Source organism: Canis lupus, chromosome 17 (assembly GCF_011100685.1).
Source record: "Canis lupus familiaris isolate Mischka breed German Shepherd chromosome 17, alternate assembly UU_Cfam_GSD_1.0, whole genome shotgun sequence".
Taxonomy (NCBI): domain Eukaryota; kingdom Metazoa; phylum Chordata; class Mammalia; order Carnivora; family Canidae; genus Canis; species Canis lupus.
The window spans coordinates 35,805,773-35,827,209 of record NC_049238.1 but is presented as its reverse complement, the minus strand read 5'-3'; the positions used below and the strand labels follow the sequence as shown (position 1 = coordinate 35,827,209).

The window sequence follows — 21,437 nt, the reverse complement described above, 5'->3', positions numbered from 1 at the left end:
GAGATGCTGCACAGACCAGACCCCGAGAACACTGAGCAACAGGCAAGAAAGAGACCTTGGGGACGTCCTGGAATTTTAAGTAACCAAAGAGAACAGATTAGACCAGGCTAAGCATACACAAACTGATGAGAACAACAGATTAGAGATATCTAACTGTACGTAGGTATATATTTTTGTTTGCTGACTTAGAAAAATAACAATACAATATAACCAATAATAAAAATATAAATTAACTTTTGCCTAGGAGATGGATCTGCCTGGACTACTCTAACATAGCATATGTCACCATTTGGCTTTTGAAAAACTGGGGTTTTTTTTTGTTCTTGTTCCTTTAATCTATAAAGCTACAATACATGACCATCATTTATCCTGCAGTAAAACCTACCTAACATGTACACAAAATAGACAGTTATAAAGTAAGATCTAAAACAAAAATTCTATTTGGAATATTTTAAAAGATATCCTATTCCTATATTTTTAAACATATTTTTAATTTATTTATTAACAAGAGACACACAGAGAGAGGCAGAGACATAGGCAGAGGGAGAAGTAGGCTTCCCATGGGGAACCCGATGCAGGACTCAATTGCAGGACTCCAGGATTACAACCTGAGCCAAAGGCAGACAGACGCTCAACCACTGAGCCACTTGTGTACCCCCTATTCCTGTATTTTAAAAAGATAGTCTTAATCCCAGTCCACTGCATGTTTCAACATAAATTTCAAAGATGATTTCTGAAGTGATAAAAATATCTTCTTTTTTGGGGGTAGGAGACACTTTTCTTGACTTCACCACTAGTTTCATCTTAGTGACTCATATCTGGTCTCATGTCACAGGAGAAGCCACCAGAACAGAAAAATGGGTCTGGTTGACCCTAGAGAAACAGTCTGTCAGCCCCACGGTAGTGCTGGTCAAAGCTCAAATTAATTTGCTTAATTCTGTGCCACTGTCACCCAGAGAATGAACCACCAGAATGGTGAATCCACAGTATGGTCTTCCAAAGGTGTACCTGAAGCAGGTGGGGCTCAGAGTCAGGGAATATTCAACATACTGGTCTCCCCTTATCATTCTACCCAGATACTGATCCAACTACTCCCTTTATAACAATTTAGTCCACCTATCAAAAAGATAACTTACATTTACATTTATATTTCTGGCCTATCAATATCAAGCACACATATTTTACTTTCTAACCCATAATATATTCCACAACAATAAACATGGATATTGATCAATAAAATGTGCCTTTATTTGAAACAAAAACTCTTTATGTCTAGTCAGGAAGATAAAGATTTTAACTTATAAGGCAATGAACTTAAAGAATTCTTCAGAGGGAAAATGTTGGTGAGGCATTATTTTTTGTCCACAGAAAATGTAGTTTCTCCATTTAAGAATTCATTTCTCACTCGATAAGCTTGACACTAAGACTCTGGGGTGGGGTGGGGGGAGAATAAAACAGACAGTGATCTAAATGTAAAACCACTCCACGGCAGCAACCTAAAGCCCACGGAAGGCCAGCTCCAGTTCTGCAAGCACCAGACTCAGCTGGGGGAATCTGCTAGGTCCAGATTTTCTAACCAAAGCCATCAATTCTGTCAAAACTGTGAGATGATAAATGAAGTTTCATCGGAACTCTCAGAAACAATGTTTTTGAGATTCAGAATTTACTGATAACAGTATTTCCTATAGAAAAAAAAATACTGAGCTCTAATTAATTCACGTTTCCATACCACTGTGGGGGGAGGGGGGAACGGATGGAAAGGAGGACAATTTTAATGTCAAAGAACTTTGAGTTGTGAAAAGACCGTTCTGGTTCAGCTACAGAACATTTTCCAACCCATATGGTAATTTCAAATCTTAAGCTCAGCAATTGAAAAAATTAATGTCGTGGTTAAGTGGCTGATAGTGAAATCAGGCTGGGGCTTTCAGAAAGGGCTTTCTGTAGCACTGCCAACTAGGGTGGGAAAATGAAAAAAAAAAAAAAAGAGAGAGAGAGAGAAAGGTCGTCAATTCATAATGAACTCAATGTCAGCCAAACCAAACCTCATTTTTCTTGAACACCCAACTGCTTCCACCTCACTGTCACCAACAGCAGGTGTCAAAGAAACAGAGGTTCCATTACAATGCCACTGCCATTGTCTTTACACCCAGCTGTCCTGCTCTGTGAGGGTGCTGAGAAACACCACTGGGTGGGGCATGCATGTGTGCTGGGGGTACCATGTCCTACACATGAGCTCATGTGACTGTGCTCATTCTGAGCGACAGGATTGGTGCAGCTCTCACTTCCGAGGGGCGGCCACTGTTTTCGTTCCCTTGAATGTCCCTAGTGGAGTTTCAAGTGCAGAACCAGAAACCAAATTAAAATTCATGGAAATACGTCATACACTTCTGTTTTCAGATGTGCAGTAATCCACAAATACTTAGGCAGAATGAAGATTAGATTTTAAAACAGTCAGCATGAATTAAGCTTTGAATATGTATGCAACTCAGAGCTGAGAAAGGATTTCTCAGTCCTTGAACAGATATGGAATGTATGACTTTGAAGACACAATCATAATCATTTTTATTTTAAACACACAACAGAGAAAAAAAAACCACAACAGATCTTACTTGGACAAGTGTGCATTTTGCCCAGCACTTATCAGGAACTGTGGGGTCCCTTCCTCTCAACATCTTAGGGTCATCCATGTCTATTCCCCAAGGAGTCTAATTTAGCCAAAAACCATAAGGACCCTCTAAAAGACCATTTCTCTTCAGCTCTGAAACTAGTGCCAAATCAAAAAGAGATATTTCAGAAATGTTCAGAGGAAGCACTGCCTCTGCAGGTGGCCACTCATGAGCTCAATATTCATTTGGGGAAATAAAAATTCTAGGATGTCAATTCAAGCCAATAGTCTCCTTATTTAAGTGAGTATCTTCAGAAATATCTTCGAGTCAGTTATCCACAAGCTAACAAGAGGACAAAGGACATAGCCAGCTGGCCTGCTAAAGGTTCCTTAGGAAACCCACCTGAGTGATCAGGCTCCAGGGTTTCCAGAGCATCTGCTGCTCTCCTAAGTTCTACTGCAGAAAATGCTATCAGAATCACCTTCAGCAACTCCAGCGGTTCTTCGGAAATGAAGTAAGCCAGAACTCAATTTCACTGCTAGCACACACTCCCCCCTCCCCCAACCCCGGGTCTGTTTCTCCTATGCATTGTTTTATTTGTTGATAAATCTTTTATCAATTCCACTGAGCCCCTGGAGGATCATGAGAGTAATTAGAAATAAAACACAAGTGACCGTAGTATCGGTGCTCAGAAAGTTCCTCCATCTGTTTTCCCCTCATACTTGTCGGTGTTGAGCCTGGGCAGTCGCATGAATTCAAGACAGCACTTTACGCACAGCTGCTAGGAGACAGCACTACAAATAATAAAGTTCAGGAGAGGAAGCCACGGTTTTATACTTACTCCTTTTCAGTTGCGTGTTGCCTGTGCTTTTATGTGGCCTTGAGCAAGAAAGTCAAAACAAGCTGCTTTGATCCATTTCCAGGCTGACCATTTGGAAACTGCCAGTAAACCAAGGCTGTGAAGTTGGGTCGGAAGTCTGGAAAGCAGCGTGCATAATCTATGCCCTTCCACCATCATTCTTCCCACAATGAAATTCCAATCTAAGGCGTTAAGTCCAATGTGCTAAATACCTAATTCACCCATTTACGATTCAAGGTCAGAAGACCTGCTTACCCATTTCACCGGAGCCATCTCCCCCGCCCCACCCACCGATTTACATCTTTATGAGAAGCCAGTGACGTGCCCAGCACACCCACACCTGTGGTTAGGTTTCTGTCCAAGGGCATACTTGCTGGCTCTTAGCCATAGCAGGAAGTCCAGTATCATAGGCAGGTGGGAGACCCGGTACAGGGGCCATCTGAAATATGATGCTGGGTCTCCTGGCCTGTGGGCCCACTGCCTGGCATGGGTGGCATGCTGTTTTCCTAAAGCAGAGCAGTCCTCACCGAAGGGCATTAGAGGCTGCAAAGTTCTTTTTCATAGGGAACTGAAATGTCCCCCTGCCAACCCCCAACTCAATCTTGCTTCCATTCCCTGGGCCTATAAAGACAATCTATAATCCCTCTCGGTCATTACCCTTCTTATTTATTTTTTTCTTTTTCTCTTTTAAGTAGGCTCCATGCCTAGTGTGGAGCCCAACTCAGGCCCAAATTCATGATCCTGAGATCAAGATTTGAGCTGAAATCAAGAACTACATGCTTAACTGACTGAGCCACCCACGCACCCCTCACTTCTTTTTCATTAAGTAAGCTGCCACCACATGCTCCAAACCTGGTCCTGAACCAGTTCCTTCCATGTGCCCTTTACGATGAACAGTGGGAAGACCCACCATCACCATCCTAGTCCCCCACCCAGTGTGCTCCTGAAATGTGCTGCCCTGAATAGTGCTTGGCAGGGGTCTTTATTAGGTCTGACAGGATAGGATGCAGGACACAGGATACTACTTCTGCTTTTTGCTTTCCCTACACTGACCCTAGCTGCACCAAGACTCTGAGACAGCTGCAGCTCTATTTCTATAGTAAATTCCTTTTAGAGGATTAGAGGATTTGACTGGCAATCTTATTTTGAAAAACAATTAAAAATAACCCCAAAACTCTATGTATAGTCAAATGAAGAGCAACTCTGAGCTTGCTTTAAGACACAAACATAGACCCTAGGTACCTTCTACTGACAACACAGGAATTTCCTATCTAGACAGTTTATTTCACAATTTACTTCATCACAACTATAAAGAAAAAAGTGCTTTTTAGGGATTTTTAAAAAGTAAATACATAATTCTGTACATTAATTCACTTAAAACCATTCCTTAGGAATAAAGTGTTAAAAATTTTGAAGTTACTACCTTTCAGTAACTTGTATGCTATACCCAACCAAAAATCTGATCTTGGGGAAGAAATGAAAATTTAAACCACAAAAGTAAAAATTCCTGACTACAGAGTAAGCATGGCTTCTATGAAATTTAACACTGCCAGCAGGAAACAGGTGACAAAAATCTCTTCTAATTCACATCAGGGCTTTAGAATTATTGTATTTTATCTCAGTGATAGTGAAGACCAAGACCTGGAGCAAAAACAGAGTCCCAAGAAGCTACACCTTAAAATAGTTTTAATTTTACTTTTATTTTTATGAAGATTTGTATTTATTTGACACAGAGAAAGAAAGCGAGCATGAGGGGAGGAGGGGGCAGAGGCAGGGGGAGAAGCCGACTTCTTGCTGAGCAGGGAGCAAGACTTAGGACTTGATCCCAGGACACTGAGATCAGGACCTGAGCCAAAGACAGATGCTTAACTGAGTCACCCAGGCACCCTTTAAGCAGTATTTATTTATTTAATTTATTTATTCATGAGAGAGAGAGAGGGGCAGAGACACAAGCAGAGGGAGAAGCAGGCTCCATGCAGGGAGCTCGACATGGGACTCGATCCCAGGTCTCCAGGATCAGGCCCTGGGCTGAAGGCGGCGCTAAACCGCTGAGCCACCTGGGCTGCCCCTCTTAAGCAGTTTTTAAATCAAAACATGCAAAAGTCTATCAATTTTATTTCCACAGCTGGAATTTATAATGGCCATACACAAAGTGAGGCACTAACCTGTTAACATAGACATAGATGTAACATAGACAGTGGGGTAACACACCAGAAGTCTGGCACACATTGAAAGCTTCTCACTTAAAACAAATTCAGGAAAGGTAGCTTCCTCTTTTTACTGCACATCGTATGAAGAGAGAGACAAACTTGACACCTCAATTCCAGACACTCTTTTGTGTAATCACAAAGATGTAATCGCTGTGCTTAGACACTTAATGGTTTATCAATCTGTTCTTAAAACCTAAGTCTGTCACACTCTGAGTGCTGTGTGACTCCTCCCTAGAAAACTCACAAAGCTTGTGCATCCTGATTGAGCACAAGCCCATTTATGCTCAAAGTGTGTGTTCCACCTCTAAGGAACAGAGGTGAACACATGGCCCACAGCTTTTTGTAGGAAACACAATAATAAAAAGAAATGTTCTAAGAATTAAATGTTGCATATAAAATAAGGATACTGGAAGGCTCAAGCCAGTGGAAGACTGGAGTGGTATGGTGCATGGCCAATGAGAAACATGGGTCGAGCCTCAAGTTCCTTTATCCACTGACCAGCCTGTACTAATGTTCAAGATACTACATAACCTTTGCATAAGTCAGCAATAATAGAGGAGAATCCCAGGTCTTGCCTGTAGACTACACAAATGTTAGGTATGTAACCTAGGTGCCACACTCTTCCAGATGGAGGAAGCATGGAAACTAGGGTTACCACTGATGCAAATCCAAGTGTAAGTCGTATGAAATTCTGTGCCGAAAGACCATCAGGTCTGGTGGTTTTGAAGGTCTTTTATCTGTTTTGGTTCACACATTCTTCCTCCTCCACCCCAGTACTCATTACCCTCCAGGGTAGAATGGCTGCTCTGGCCCAACTCTGATGCCTATGTGTTCATAAACTGGGCAAAATGGTTTGGCTACCCCTGGACTTAGGAACTCTGTGCAATACAGATTCAACTGGGGTTGTTCTAATTTAGCACAAGCCCCACCCCTCCCCTCCAGCCCCACCCCTCCCGTCTTACCACTACTGAGTCTTACCATTACTGAATTGTTATCACACCTTTCTACATCAGGAAAGGACATTCGTGCTTAACCAGGTTGAGGTATGAGCCCAAAGAGCTATAATGGGTCAATGGAGGGATCAGGGCTGGACTGGGTCACCCTCCCTAACTCTCCACTCCCATCCTTCATGATATACTTCAGTAAAAAGGACTACCAAGAAAACAAAGCTGATGTATACAATCTGCCAGGCTTTCTTTACAGAGAAAACAGCTCTAAGCTTCAAATGAAGGGAAAATTCAAGTGAAAACAGAGGGATGAAGGAATACCTGGGTGGCTCAGTGACTGAGCCTGGGCCTTTGGCCCAGGGCATGATCCTGGTTTCCTGGGATTGAGTCCTACATCAGGTTCCCCATGGGGAGCCTGCTTTTCCCTCTACCTATCTCTCTGTCTCATGAATAAATTTAAAAAATCTTAAAAAAAAAAAAAAAAGGGAGCTGGATATTCATAAGTTACAATAAATACTGCTTGAGTTGTCATTAAATCTACAAATATTTGGGCTCCTGCCATTACGTACCAAACTATTTTCTTAAGTTGGTATGTGTTTTTGACCAGTTTGGTAGAAGTTATGCCCAGGTGTAAATAAGATTGAGGTCTAAATGCAAATATATGTTAAGTAGCATATATCCAGAATCCTTTCTAGACTACTTTGTGTTAAGAAATTCCTCAGGAGGAGCACATGGGTCTGGGTGGCTCAGTCAGTTGAGTGTCTGACTCTTGGTTTCTGCTAAGGTCATGATTTCAGGGTCATGAGATCAAGGGGCATATAGGGTCCCCACTCATTGGGAGTCTGCTTCAGGTTCTCTCTCTCCCCACGCTCTCTCAAATAAACAAGTCTTTTTCTTTTTTTTTTTAAAAGAATTTTATTTATTTATTCATGAGAGATACAGAGAAAGAGAGAGAGAAGCAGAGACACAGGCAGAGGCAGAAGCAGGCTCCATGAAGGGAGCCCGATGTGGGACTCGATCCCAGGACTCCAGGATCATGCCCTGGGCCAAAGGCAGGCACCAAACCGCTGAGCCACCCAGGGATCCCTAAACAAGTCTTTAAAAAAGAGAAATTCCTCAAGAGATGAAAAAACAAACAGAAAACCCCACAAGAAATCTATTAGTCTGTCTGCTAACACACTTATTTCATAGAAAAGTAACCCCCAATAAACTAAGGTTGACGAGCTCAACTCACCTAATATACTGTTCACAGACACACATTTGAAAGAAAAAAAGTAGGTCCTTTCTGCTGAAGGCAGCTTCTTTTACAAAGTCTCAAATTACTCATTAAATCTATTACTTGGTTATATCAAAATATTTCAGTAAATGGATTAGGAAAAATGCTCTGGTCCAGGAATGTGACATATCTGGGAAGGGGGAAGTGCCCAGAGCAACTCATATAGTAGAGAATCATCATGTTGAACCTGTTTCAATTTGAACACATATCCTTTGCAGACTGAAGTGATTGATTCTATGTTTTTAAAAAATTTTACTTTTTTTAAAAGATTTTATATATTTATTTTAGAGAGAGAGAGAGAGAACATGAGCAGAGGAAGAGGGAGAAGCAGATCCTCACTGAGCAGGGAGCCTGCTTCTCCTTCTGCCTGTATCTCGGTTTCTCTCTCTCTGTCTTTCATGAATAAATATATAAAATCTTAAAAACAAACATTTTCATTCCTAAAGAAGGTCAGCAAAGCCCAAATTAAAGCAACTCATCAGTACCAAAGGCCTGTGTTCGCACCTCCAACACCCCAGAGTTCTACTTCTGAAGAGGACATAAGGTCTCAGCTCTCAGGGCTGCAGACTCAATCTATGCAGTCAACTGGCCTGTGTCCTCTTCGAGTGTAGATGCTGGAGAGAAGGAGAGACACGCTCAGGCTGTAACTGGAGCACAGCTCCCAGCCTCACTCAGGCCTGTGGGCTGCAGAAGACCAGATTCAGGGACTGCTTCTCTCCACCATTGTCTGGCTGAGTGATAACTCTACTCATAAACCCCAGGGATCTGCTCCAGGGCAGACAACAGAGGAAATACAAAGTTGAATTTGGGTTTCCCAGAGGACTCTGGGGATCCCCCCAACTAACATTCTAGTAGTATTCTAGTACTCTAGTAGTATTCTAGTATTCTAGACTAGAAGGGGATATACAGGACTCTGGGGATACCAACTAGTATTCTAGTAGTATTCTAATAAATACTCAAAACCATCAAAGCATGGGCTCATACGAACGGAGTTTACACTCATCCACCACCAGGAAAACGCTGTTCTAACTGTTGGCATTGGTCACCTCATAGCAATGTGAAGAAAAAGTTCCCAAGAAGCATTCATGATTCATTCATTCAGAAATAAAACTTGAAATTTAACAGATGGCTAAATAAGCATAAATTCCGTCAAAGGAAAAAGAAAAAAAACTGTTTTAAAAAAATTTTTCATTGTACTCAATGAATATTTCTAATGTTAAACCAAAAAAGCAAAATATCTCATTTCAAAAAAGGTTGCTTAACATCTGGCTGCAGGAAAAAGTAGTTTAGCCTGTGTCTTATGTCTCAAGACCATTCTTTCTCCAAATACATATATTAAACTATAGTCAAGTTTCTGCCAAGTGCAATGGGCCATCGCCCACAGGTGTCCCCAACACAGGCTCACCTTAGACACAGTATGGTTTCCAGATGTCTCTCTATGGTCCAAAGGTTTGCCAATGAAGCCAAGCTTCTTTTCAGGGTGATGTGTGGGGTCATAGGCAGGTTAGGGGTGATTCAGACTTTCCCTCCCCATCCCCAGCAGGCCAGTTTCTAGAAAAAGATCTTTTTTGCTGGTTTGTTCTGGGACCTGGGAGACTTAGAATTATAGTGGCATTTCCAAATTAATTTACTTCCCTGTGAGTTTCCTATATTCCTGAAACAGCTTCTTTCCAGAGAAAGTAGGAGAACCTTCATTACTGTCACACTTCTGGACATGTCATGGCTACAACAGGGTATGGAGGAAGAAGAAAAATTTATAAATTAGCGATGGGGTTCCCATCAGATGCTTTCTATTGGTTTATGTGGAAGCTCCCACAACCCTCTAAGGTAAGCACTTTGGTCTTCATTTGATGGATGAGAAAACAAACTAAAATTAACAGGTCTGCCCAGGTCACTCAGTGGGTCTGAGGGAGCTGGCATTCCACTTAGATCCTGCCCCAGACCTATGCCCAGCCCTGCAGGACACACAGCAGCAGCAGTCCGCCAATGCCAAAACAACCTGTTAACCTCACTGGACAAAGATGTTTCACAAATCACTCACTCTGTTAAATAAAAAGCGAACCCCAGGTTTTTATTAAGGGGCTAATGTCCATCTACAAATACTTCTGGTGACGGGCCATGAGCTTGGCTTTCCAGATTTTTACTTACCAATGCCACAGGGCATGACACTTACTACTGAATCACACAAATAAGATGTACATGTCACAGTGACAAGCTCCTGGGCATGCCAAAAATATGAAGATTCAAATTAAAAGAAAAACTGACATGTGTTATATACTATATTTATTCTCTTATAAATGCTAGTGATGATTTTGGAAACGCAAAAAGGCACACAAATAAGACCACTTGAAACTTGAAAACAAAAATACTTGCTTTTAATGTTTTGAGCTATTTTCCATTTACACTTACAAACTTCTTGGATACCCATGTTTTTGCCTCCCATTAACTCATATGCTGAACCTAACCCCCAGTGTGATGGTATTAGGAGATGGGACCTTTAGGAGGTGGTCAGATCACCAGCATGGAGCCCTCATGAATGCAATCAGTGCCTTTGTAAGAGGTTTCTATCACGTGAGGATACAAGAGGGCCTTCCCCAGAACTGGGATATGCTTAGCATCCTAATCTCAGACTTCCAGCTTCCAGAAGTATGAGATGAAGGTTTCTTGGTTAAGCCACCCAATCTGTGGTATGTTTGCTATCTCAGCAAAAACAGACTTAGACATAGATGTCATCAATAATTTTGTAACCTTTTGTAACGGAACTTTACGCCAGCAGCATTTTCCATGCCATCATTTTTCTTAAAGTCATTAAGAAGACAGCACCACAGTCTGTCAAAAGGATGTGTAATAATTGAGATTTTCCCTGTACGGTTAGGACAGTCCATAATTTTTTTTGGCTGGGATAAATAATGCCTTGATCAACTGTCCGGTGCACATGTTTCTCCTAGCATTTCCAGCAGAATAAAGGAACGGCAGACAGTTCGTTGTGCCTCAGAGCAGGGTCTGAGGATGGGTGGGTGGCATGGTGCTTAGACCCAGAGCACAGCACAGGACCAAGCCCACAAGGTCTTACAGGACAGGCATTTGGTTTGTGTCAACAAGACCTCCACAGAGAAGGAAAGCCAACTTGGGTCACATGCCTCAGCACAGGTCCCAGCTGCAGACCAAGCAGAACCATCAGAGGACACTGACCAGATGAAAAAGAGGCTGAATGTTGTGTCACATAAGAAATATGCTGAGAGACTGAGGCTGCTCCCACAAAGGAGGAATGAAGACGAGTGAATTCTGGTGTGGGAGGTGGTGGTCCATGGGGAGCAACCCCCCAAACAGAGGCAGGGTGACCACAGACCAGGGGCATGAGGGCATCCGAGCACTGAGCAAATGCTCCAGTTCCCTGGTATAAAAGATCAGGAGGCAAGGTCTCAGACCACCTAGCATTCAGTTCTATGCACATCTTCAAATCTAAACCACAAATCAATGCATGATGGGATCTCTTTTTCTTTCTTAGTCCAATCATGTAGGACCACAGGGCTTACTTTCTCCAATAAGAAGTTCCCCTACAGCCCGTGGAATCTGACTGGAATCACCCCTATGGTTTCCAGGCAGGACATGTGAGCAAAGCAGGGTGGACATCCCACAGGCTCACCACCAGGGTCACATACAAGGCAGTTAGGACAAGAAACACTGCAATTATCACAGTAAAATTGTGAAAACAGTGGCTAAGAGTACTGCTAAATCTCTCCCCCAAAGTTAAAAGTCAATTATTATTCCAGAGTGTAAAATCAGAGAGTGAAAGAGGTGGTGGCTAAAATTCCAAGTAGTACTCTGCCATCAGAGCCAATCAACACTCATTATAAATATTTAGTTACAAGATACAGACTTCCAATCCCACCAAGGTGGGGTCAACCAAATCCCCCCAGGCCCCACCCTGTGTTACTAAAAATCCTAGAGAGAGCACAACAAACAAGATGCTGTTGAAAGGGGAAAGAAGAGGTGGGCTGTTTGGGGTCCCTTGGACTTGAGGAATGATGTGGCCGAGAGGTCCCTGGTTTCCTCATTACTTTCCATACATCCTGGGCAGGGTCCCACAGAATTCTCCAACGGTGGGTCTCCAACGTACGGAGAGAAAGAGCTCCCAGGAGAGCCTATTCTTCCCAGTAAAGCCGTGGGGAAAGGGTGGCCTCACAATGGAAAACCGTTTTGGCCGTACCTATTCTATAGACCCCAGCTATAGTTTCAGTATGGCCAGGCAAGGAGTTGATTTTCACCCATCCCCAGCTCGGGGGGCGGTTTCGGTGTTGTGGTTCTACCAGCAGGCTGTATAACCAGGCTAAGGGAGAACAGATCTGCCAGTCTTTCTCCTTGGCAGACGCAGGCAGGGCCAATCCTGCTGCCCTGCCAGAACAGTGCTGGACAAATCACGTGGGGAGCTCTCTCTCATCTTCTGCCCAGGGGTAGCAGATGATGCAGACTCCCCTTCAAAGGTAGCTTTGGTGGGGCCCGGCAGCAAACTGACCCTCCAATCCCTAACAAGCAGCAGGGAGGTGGTACAAAGGGAGATTAGCTGCCACTCCCCCCCACCCCCCAAGCACCAACAAGAAGCTGGGCCTCCACCCCCACCGAGCATCAATGAGCAATGAGACAGAACAAGTCAGAGCAAGTCAGCACACCACTTCCCCCACCCCTGGTTGGGGGAAGGCCCAGTGAGGAGCTGAGCCTGTATTCCCACCTGGCAGCAACAAGACCGAACGAGGTGGTAGGAAACAGGGCTAGTGGCCCATAGGTTTTTTCCTATCTAGCTTCGGGTGCCTGTGGGACCCAGTGGGTCACCAAGCCCCCACTCCCACCTGGCATCAAGGATAATGCCTGGGAACAACCATCCAGTATCATGAGAGGAACAGGGTGGTGGGAGGCAGGGCTGGTAGTCTATCCCTCACCCTTAGTCCAGTGTAAACAAGAAGCCAAGAGGAGCTGAGCTTTAGCCTCCACCCTACAGAAGCAAGACTGTGAGTCAGCCCTCCACCACTTCCCCCTTCCAGGTGTCAGCAGGGGCTATGGGGGAACCAAGCATACATCCCCCAAGAGAATTCAACAAAGCCATGTAATTTGGTGCTGCATTTTTGCTGGAAAGTATTAGCAAGGCTGAGGAGGGATCTGAATTTCTACCTCACCTGGAAGAAGAAAGCAAAAATTTTAGAACAGAAAAATGCAACTAAACAAAGAGGGGAAAAGAACCTCACTGGCTGGACTCAGTAATAGATTGGGGATGACAGATGACAGAACCCATGCACATGATGTGAGATCCACAGAATTTATTCAGTTCAAGCAGACAATACAGAATGAAAACTAAACAGTCTCAAGGACCACAACGAAAAGACATTCTTGTCATCAGAGTCCCAAAAGAAAGGAAAAAATACTCAAAGACATAATGGCTGAAAACTTCCTGAATCTGGCACAAAACATAAAACCACAGATTTAAGAAGTGGAATGAATCTCAAGAAGGAGAAACCCAAAGAAATTCAAAACACATCATAATTACCCTTCTGGAAACTAAAAACCAAAGAAAAAACGTTGGAAGGCACCAGGCAGAAATAACACAATACTTACAGAAGAACAACAGTTGAAAGATAGACTTCTCATCTGAAACGGTGAAAGCCAGATGTCTTTTAAGTTCAGGAAAATACAAAACAAACAAGCAAACAAACAGCTAACCAGCTGTGAATTCTAGATCCACTGAAAATATCCTTTTGGAATTAAGGGAAAAAACAAAGATTCTCAAACACAGGAACCAAACCAAGGCTTGTTGCTAGCAGGCCTATTATTTAGAAATGACTGAAGGAAGTCTTCTGAACACAAAGGAAATAGTAACAGAAGACTGAGAACCTCAGAAAGGAAAGACTATTGAAATGTAGAGAAGAGAGGAGGAAATATACTAGATCAGCCTATTTCTCATGAGCTTCTTAAATTACATTTGACGGATGAAGCACAAAATAGGACATCACTTTGTATATAGATGAAATGTTTAAGACAAATTGTATCTGAAATGTGGGGCAGGTGAAGAGACCTGAAGGGATGTAAGGTTGTTTACACTGCAGCCAAACCAAACAAAAAATGTTGATATCATCGATGTCAATAGATCATAACAAGCTACATTTGTATACTGTAATACTTAAGACAACCACTAAGGAAATTAAAAAAAAAATTTTTTTTATTTACTTATTCATGAGAGACACACAGAGAGGCAGAGACCAGAGACATAGGGCAAAAGGAGAAGCAGGCTCCTCGGAGGGAGCCCAATGCAGGACCCAATCCCTGAACCCCAGAATCATGACCTGAGCCAAAGGTAGATGCTCAGGGATCCCTGGGTGGCGCAGTGGTTTGGCGCCTGCCTTTGGCCCAGGGCGCGATCCTGGAGACCCGGGATCGAATCCCACGTCGGGCTCCCGGTGCGTGGAGCCTGCTTCTCCCTCTGCCTATGTCTCTGCCTCTCTCTCTCACTGTGTGCCTATCATAAATAAATAAAAATAAAAAAATAAATTTGTTTAAAAGTAAAATAAAATAAAATAAAATTTAAAAAACAAAACAAAACAAAACAAAAAAACAAAGGTAGACGCTCAGCTGCTGATCCACCCAGGCGGTCCAGGAAATTCTTCTTAAACAAAGAAACACAGAAACAGAAACACAGTAAAATGGCAGATTTAAGACAATTACCTTTAATGTAAATGATCTAAATACACCATTTAAAAAATTTGATGAGTGGGTAAAAGCAGTATTATTTGAAGATATGTTCTATACAAAAAAACTTACTTCAAATATATGTAGCTTGAAAGTAAATAAATGGAAAAAAATACACCATATAAAGATGTACCATTATTAGTATTTTTTACGAAAAGCAGAAGTGGCTATATTGGTTGGTATCACATAAAGTAGACTTTTTGGCAATGATAAAAGGATCAATCTAACAGGAAGACATTAAAAATTCAAAATGTGTGAACACCAAACAACTGTGCCTCAGAAATACATGAAGCAAAATCTGATAGATCTGAAAGGAGAAAGACAAACTATCCTTCTGGTTGGAGACTTCAACAGCATCTGTCTAAGCAACTGACAGAACTACCACAGAGAAAATCAGCAAAGATATAGGAGAGCTGGACAACACAATTTTTTAAAAATAAGATTTTCTTTATTTGAGATAGAGCTAGCAAGAGAGACAGAAAGAGGGAGAGAGAGCATGAGTGAGGGGAGAGGCTGAGGGAGAAGGAGAAGCAGGCTCTCCACTGAGCAGGGAGCCTGACGTGGGACTTGATCCTAGGACCCAGCGGACCATGACCTGAGCCAAAGGTAGATGCTTAACCAACTGAGCCACCCAGGTGTCCCTGGACAACACAATTAATCAATAAGATCTAATTGGCAAATATATTATGAACACTCCATCCAACAACAGCAGAATATAGATATTCTTCAAGCTCTTGTGGATCATTTACCAAATTTAATATAATTGAAAAAATAACACAGTTATTCTCTGACCATGATGAAATCAAACAAGAAAATGGTAACAGAAAGACCAGATAATTGCCATGCATTTAGAAATGAAACAACACACTTCTAAATGTTTTTGGGTCAGAGAAGCAATCTCAAAGGAAATAAAAACACATGAATGTCAATGAAAATGAAAACAGTCTCCCTAGACATATGGGATGCAGTTAAAGCAGTGGTGAGATTATGGCACTAGATGCTTCAATAGAAGAGAGGAAAGGTCTCAAAACATTCCTCCAAGTTCCCACCCCAAGAAACTAGAAAAGACAAAATAAACATAAAGCAAACCAAAGGAAAGAAATACTAAACAAAAAAACTGTAAATAGGAAAATAGAGAAAATGAAACAAAAAAGCTGATTTTAAAAAATAAAGCTGATAAACCTCCTGAAAGGATAAAAAAAAATAGGAAAACATAAACCACCAATATCTAGAATGAAATGGACTATCACAACAGATCCTGCACACACTTAAGATAATAAAGAACAACATAAATACTTTATGCACTCAATATTCAACAACTTAGAACCAATGGATCAATTCCTTGTAGTTGAAAATCATAAACTACTAAAATTCAACCAAGATGAAACAGACAACCTGAATAGTCCTACAAACACTAAAAAACTGAATTTGTAACTTAAACTCCTCCCCCGCTCCCCAAGAAAGAAACCTTCAGGTCTACGTGGTCTCATTAGAGAGTTCCACCAAACATTTTAAATAATTTTTTTTCCAAACATTTAAAGAATACCAACTTTACACAATCTCTTCTGGAAAAGGGAGGAGAAGGGAACATTTCCCAACCTCTGTTAAGGCCCTGATCAAAACCAGAACAGTTTAAAAAGAAAACAACAGATAAATAACTCTCATGAACTTAGGCACAAAGACCCTCAAGAAAATATTAGCAAATTCAATCCAACAATGTATGAAAAGAACTACACCCTGACCAAGTAGGGCTAGTCCCATGCTTGCAAGATAGAATAAATCAGTGTAGCTCACCATTATCAACAGATTCTAAAATAAGCAAACTCCTACATTCACATTAGTTGATGCAGAGTAAACATTTTATAACTATTTCATTCATGATAAATACTATCAGCAATCTAGGAATAGAGAAATTTCATTTTTTTTAAAAGAGCATCTACAAAACACCTACAGCTAATGTCAGACTCAATGATTAAAGACTGAAAGCATTCCCCCTAGAGGAATGAGGCAAGGAAGGCTGTCTGTTCTCACCTCTCATTCACCCAAAACTAGAAGTTCTAATCAGTGTAATAGGGCAAGAAAAAGAAAGAAAATGCACAGATTATTAGAAAGGAAGAAATAAAACTTCCTATTTACAGATAACATGTCTTCATTGGACTCCCAAGAAATTTACAAAAAATTTTCTCACTACTGAGTTCAGCAAGGCTCCAGAATATAAGAACAAACAAACATGAACTGTATTTCTACATATTAAAAATAAATGAGTTGAAAATAAATTTAAAAATAATACCATTACTAATTGTTCCCAAGTGAATGAAGTCCAACAAAACATCTACAAGATCTGTACACTGAAAATTATAAAACACCTACAAAACTAAATATTTGAAGACATACCTGTTTATGGAATGCAAGACAACACAATCAAGGTACAAGTTCTTGACCCAAACTGATCTGTAAGTTTAATACAATTCCTATGGAAACCCCAGCAGGGTTGTGGAAGACACAGACAAGCCCACTTTAAAAGAGAGATGAAAAGGCATAGGACCCAGGTTAAAACAATTTTGAAGAAAAAGAATAAAGTCTGAGGAATCACTGTGTCCATCCATTATTATGGTCCAATATGTAACCAGAGTAATGAAGGCAGCGTGGTCCTGGCAGAGGGACAGACATATAGTTCAAGAGAACACCGAAGAGAATCCAGAAATAGATCCACAAAAACATGCTGATTTTGAACAAAGGTGCAAAAGCAATTATAGTTGACCCTTGCACAACAGGTTCACTGAATTTTTTCAATAACCTTTTCTCTCCTCCAGCTTACTGTATGAATTCAGTGTACAATACACATAACATACAAAATGTGTGTCTGTCAACAGTTTGTCTTACTGGGAAGGCTTCTGGTCAACAGCAGGCTATTAGTAGTCTACCAGTAGTTAAGTTTTGAGGCAGTCACAAGTTATGCATGGATTTTCCGTGCATGGTGCCCCTCGCCACATGTTGTTCAAGAGCTAATGTAAGTGGAAAAAGGATGACAATTTCCATAAATGGTGCAAGAGCAACTGGGGATCTACAGTTGAAAGGACAGACTTTGATCTATACGTCATACCTTATAAACAAATTAACTCAACATGATGAATCACAAATCCAAATGTAAAATGTGAAACTATAAAACTCTGGGCAAAAACAAACGAGGCAAAAATCTTGGGGCTTAGGCTTGGCAAAGAGTACTTAACTGACACCAAAAACTTGAAACTGGTATCTGAAATTTACCAAAATTTAAAACTTTGCTCTACAGAAAGTATGAAAAGAGAAGCTACAAAATGGGAGAAAATGTTTGCAAATCACATATCTGACTTGAGTCTAGAATGCAAAAAAGCTCTCAAAAAGAGTGAAAGAGTAAAAAACCAAATCAATTGAAAAAATGAGCAAAACACAGAAGCAGTCACTTCCTGGAGGAGCGTATACATATGCAAAATGAGCACATGAAAATATATTCAACACCATTAGCCATGAGGGGCATGTAGATTAAAGCTACAATAAGGCATGTGTCAAAATGGCTAAAAAAAAATAGTGATGACACCAAATGCTGGCTAAGATTTAGAAAAACTGGACCCCTCCTACGTTGCTGATGGGAACATAACCATTGTGGCAAACAACAGTTTCTTAAAAAACTAAACTACCACATGATCCAACAACTGTACTTCTGGGAATGAAAATTCACATAAATGCAAAAACCTGTCCGGGAGTATTTACAGCAGCAGTTTGTTGTCGAGGTGTGGTGTCCTGGCCAGTCACCTGGTGAGGTGGCTTTACCAGGAAGCCTGTGCCCTCATTCAAATGGCAGCTCCCAGAAGACGTACCAGGGGATAACGTACAACCTGCAGCGTGGGCTGGCTAGCCCTCCAGTAAGTGCCTGGGGTGCCAGAACTTGTAAACAACCCGAATGTCTTTCCACGGGTCAATCAACGCTTCACGCTGGGGAATGCTACTCAGCAATAAAAACCAAGCAATTACTGATACGCGCAACATTGTGGGTGGATCTCTGTGGAATTATGCTGAGTGAAAAAGCCCATCTCAAAAGGTCACATATGACAGAAGTGTAGATATGTAGTACAGATCAGTGGGTTGTTGGGGGGTGGAAACAGAAGGGAGGTACAAAAAGGGCTCCTTGTAATGGAACTGTTCTGTATCTTGACTGTTAATGGTGATCACACAAATCTCCACATCTGATTAATTGCATAGGAGTAAATCACACTCACATGCACGCACAAAATGGAGTGCACGGGGAACTGGTGAAACGTGAATAAGGTAGCTAGCTTCTATCAATGTCACTTCCAGGTTGTGAACTGTACTATTATATAATATGTTGCCATTGGGGGAAACTAGGCAAAGGGCATATATGGTATCTGTATTATCAATTATTAAATTTTGTTTGGAATGAGTTAGAAAAAAAAAAAAACTTTCATTTTTCTCACTTTCTATCCCTACTCAGGACCTGTAAAGCAGGTTTGCTTCTCTTAGTTTCCAAATTAGTGACCCTGAGTCTAGAAGCCAGAAGTGGGTCTTCAGCAAAGAAGACTATCATCAGAAGCTCTAGGCAGCCTTGAGATGCCTGAAGAACTAAACCACCCCACCTTCAACTTTTTCAAAAAAGCTGGAGTTTTGAAAAAGTAAACCCAAACTGGTATTTATACTTGCCAGAAGAACACAGCTATCAACAAAGCTTATTTAAGATGCTTACAAGATCAGGCTAAGTACTTTCACTATAAAGTCAACAAAAGCAACCAAAGGAGTAAATTACATGGAAACGATGAGTGGGAAGAGTAAGGTCTGGCTGGCTAAAGTGCCCCTGAACATTTTAGCTCCTCCATCTGCAAAGCAACCTATCCAGATAAACAGAATGCCAGCCATGGATCTAATTTGCTACTTTTCTAGAAGAAACACTTTTAAAAAGTAAAAAGAAACAGGTAAAATGAATATAAAAAATATTTTATTTAATAGACAACAAGCATATAAAAAGATGCTCACTATCACTCATCCAGGAAACTAAAATCAAAACTACAACAAGCACTTCACACAGATTATTAAAAAAAAAAAAAGGAAAATGTTGGTGAGGATATAGAGAAATGAACCCCTGTACACGGCTGGTGGGAATATAAAATTGTGCAGCCACTATGGAAAACAGTATGAAGGTTCCTCAAAAAATTAAAAATACTGGATAGATAGTTCTTTTGGATAGATATCCAAAAGAACTGAAAGTGTGATTCTGAAGAGATGTTTGCATACTTCTGAAAGAACTGAAAGCATCATCTGTGAGATGTCTGCGCACTCATATTTAGGGTGACATTACTCAGAATATAGCCAAGAGATGGAAACAACCCAAATGTCCACTGATGGATGAATGAATTTAAAAAGTGTGTTACATAAATACAATGGATTATTATTCAGCTCTAAAAAGGAAGAGAAGGCTAATGATGATGAATAAGGATGAACCTTGAGGACACAATGCTAAGTGAAATAAACCAGTCACGTAAGATAGATACTTACACAAGCTATCTAGAACAGTCGAAATCATAGACACAGATACAATGTGCTAGTAGCTGGGAGGAGGGGAATTGCAGAGTGGATGTTTAATGGGTATAGTGCTTTAGTTCTATAAGAGGAGAAAGTTTTGGGAGTGGGATGCAAACTATGTGAATATACTTATTAACACTACTGAAATGTACACTTAGAAGTGGTTACGATGGTTAAGTTTTATGAGGTTTATGCAGGTTTTTTTTAACTACAATAAAAAAGTTTTTATTCAACCCAATATATTCAAAATATCTCCATATATCATTAATACGAAGATGAGTGTGATATTTTACTTTCTTCTTTACATACTAAGTCTTCACACTCTAGCGTGGATTGACACTAACAAGCACATCTCAAATTGCACTAGTTGCTTTGCAAGTGCTCAGTACTCACCTGTAGCTTCCCTACTGGGCCTGGGCTGAGCCAAACCTCATATGTCACCCCCACAAAACAAATCTTACAGTTAGATACAAATAGTTAAAAATATTTTTTTTTTTGGGGGGGGGGGTTGCTCAGGGTCTTTTTCTTGCTACCAGACTTTTTCTGAAATCTTATTTGTCCTCAGTTGGCTCTTATGAAAGACTGATGAGCAAGACTCAAAACTCTGAACATCTCCTGAGCATTTCCTTTGTCATGCCCTCATTAGGATTTCCAGGATGTCGTGCCTCTCCTCAGAGGGCTCACAATCTAAAAGGTGGGTCAGACAATTATCAGCTGCAAGAGGAGTATGCACAAGATGCGAAGGAAAATAAAGGACAACACAACTCCTACCTATAAACTCTGATGTTCGAGGGAACCAATGTTTAAGTCATTTGATGCATGAAGTTAATGAACTAGCTCTCACTCTGTTCATAATGTTCACTAGCACATTCTGACCTTTCTCAATTCTTACTTCCAACTGCAACACCTACACCTCCAAAGTATGAATTTGTGCAGAATTTAGCACACAATTTGTATTAAAAACACATTATGGCATAAGCACACACACACACCAGAGAAAGCACTCAGAAACCTAATACCTGTCAATGATTTTAACTAAAGTAATCAGTTAATCACTAAGAAAGAGAGCATTTGTCAAATTAATCAATCCACCCAGGGTATACAGAGACCAAGATTTGGTTGGTACAAGTGGGGGGGTGGGGAAGCTTTCCTTTTCATGGAAAAATATAATATTGTTTGAATGTACCCCAAAAATAGGGGACATGGAGGAAAATATGAAGACACTTCTAGTAT

The 21,437-nt window shown here is 41.0% G+C and overlaps 1 protein-coding gene across 13 annotated transcripts in view; it reads right to left on the bottom strand.

Moving 5' to 3' along the window:
- BCL2L11 (BCL2 like 11) overlaps nucleotides 1–21,437 on the bottom strand; it is a 50,159-nt gene that overhangs the window by 23,038 nt on the left and 5,684 nt on the right. For 2 of the 13 annotated variants that reach the window (XR_005372403.1, XR_005372401.1), the window contains one exon: nucleotides 9,304–9,621. The exons of 10 other annotated variants lie outside the window; for them this stretch is intronic. Coding sequence is in view for 1 of the 3 variants with exons in the window: in XM_038561433.1 (XP_038417361.1) it covers nucleotides 14,393–14,403 (11 nt within the window). In the remaining 2 variants the exon portion in view is untranslated. Of the gene's footprint in view, nucleotides 1–9,303; nucleotides 9,622–14,349; nucleotides 14,404–21,437 lie in introns of those variants that run through there. One more of the 13 variants, XM_038561433.1, reaches the window with a different exon arrangement.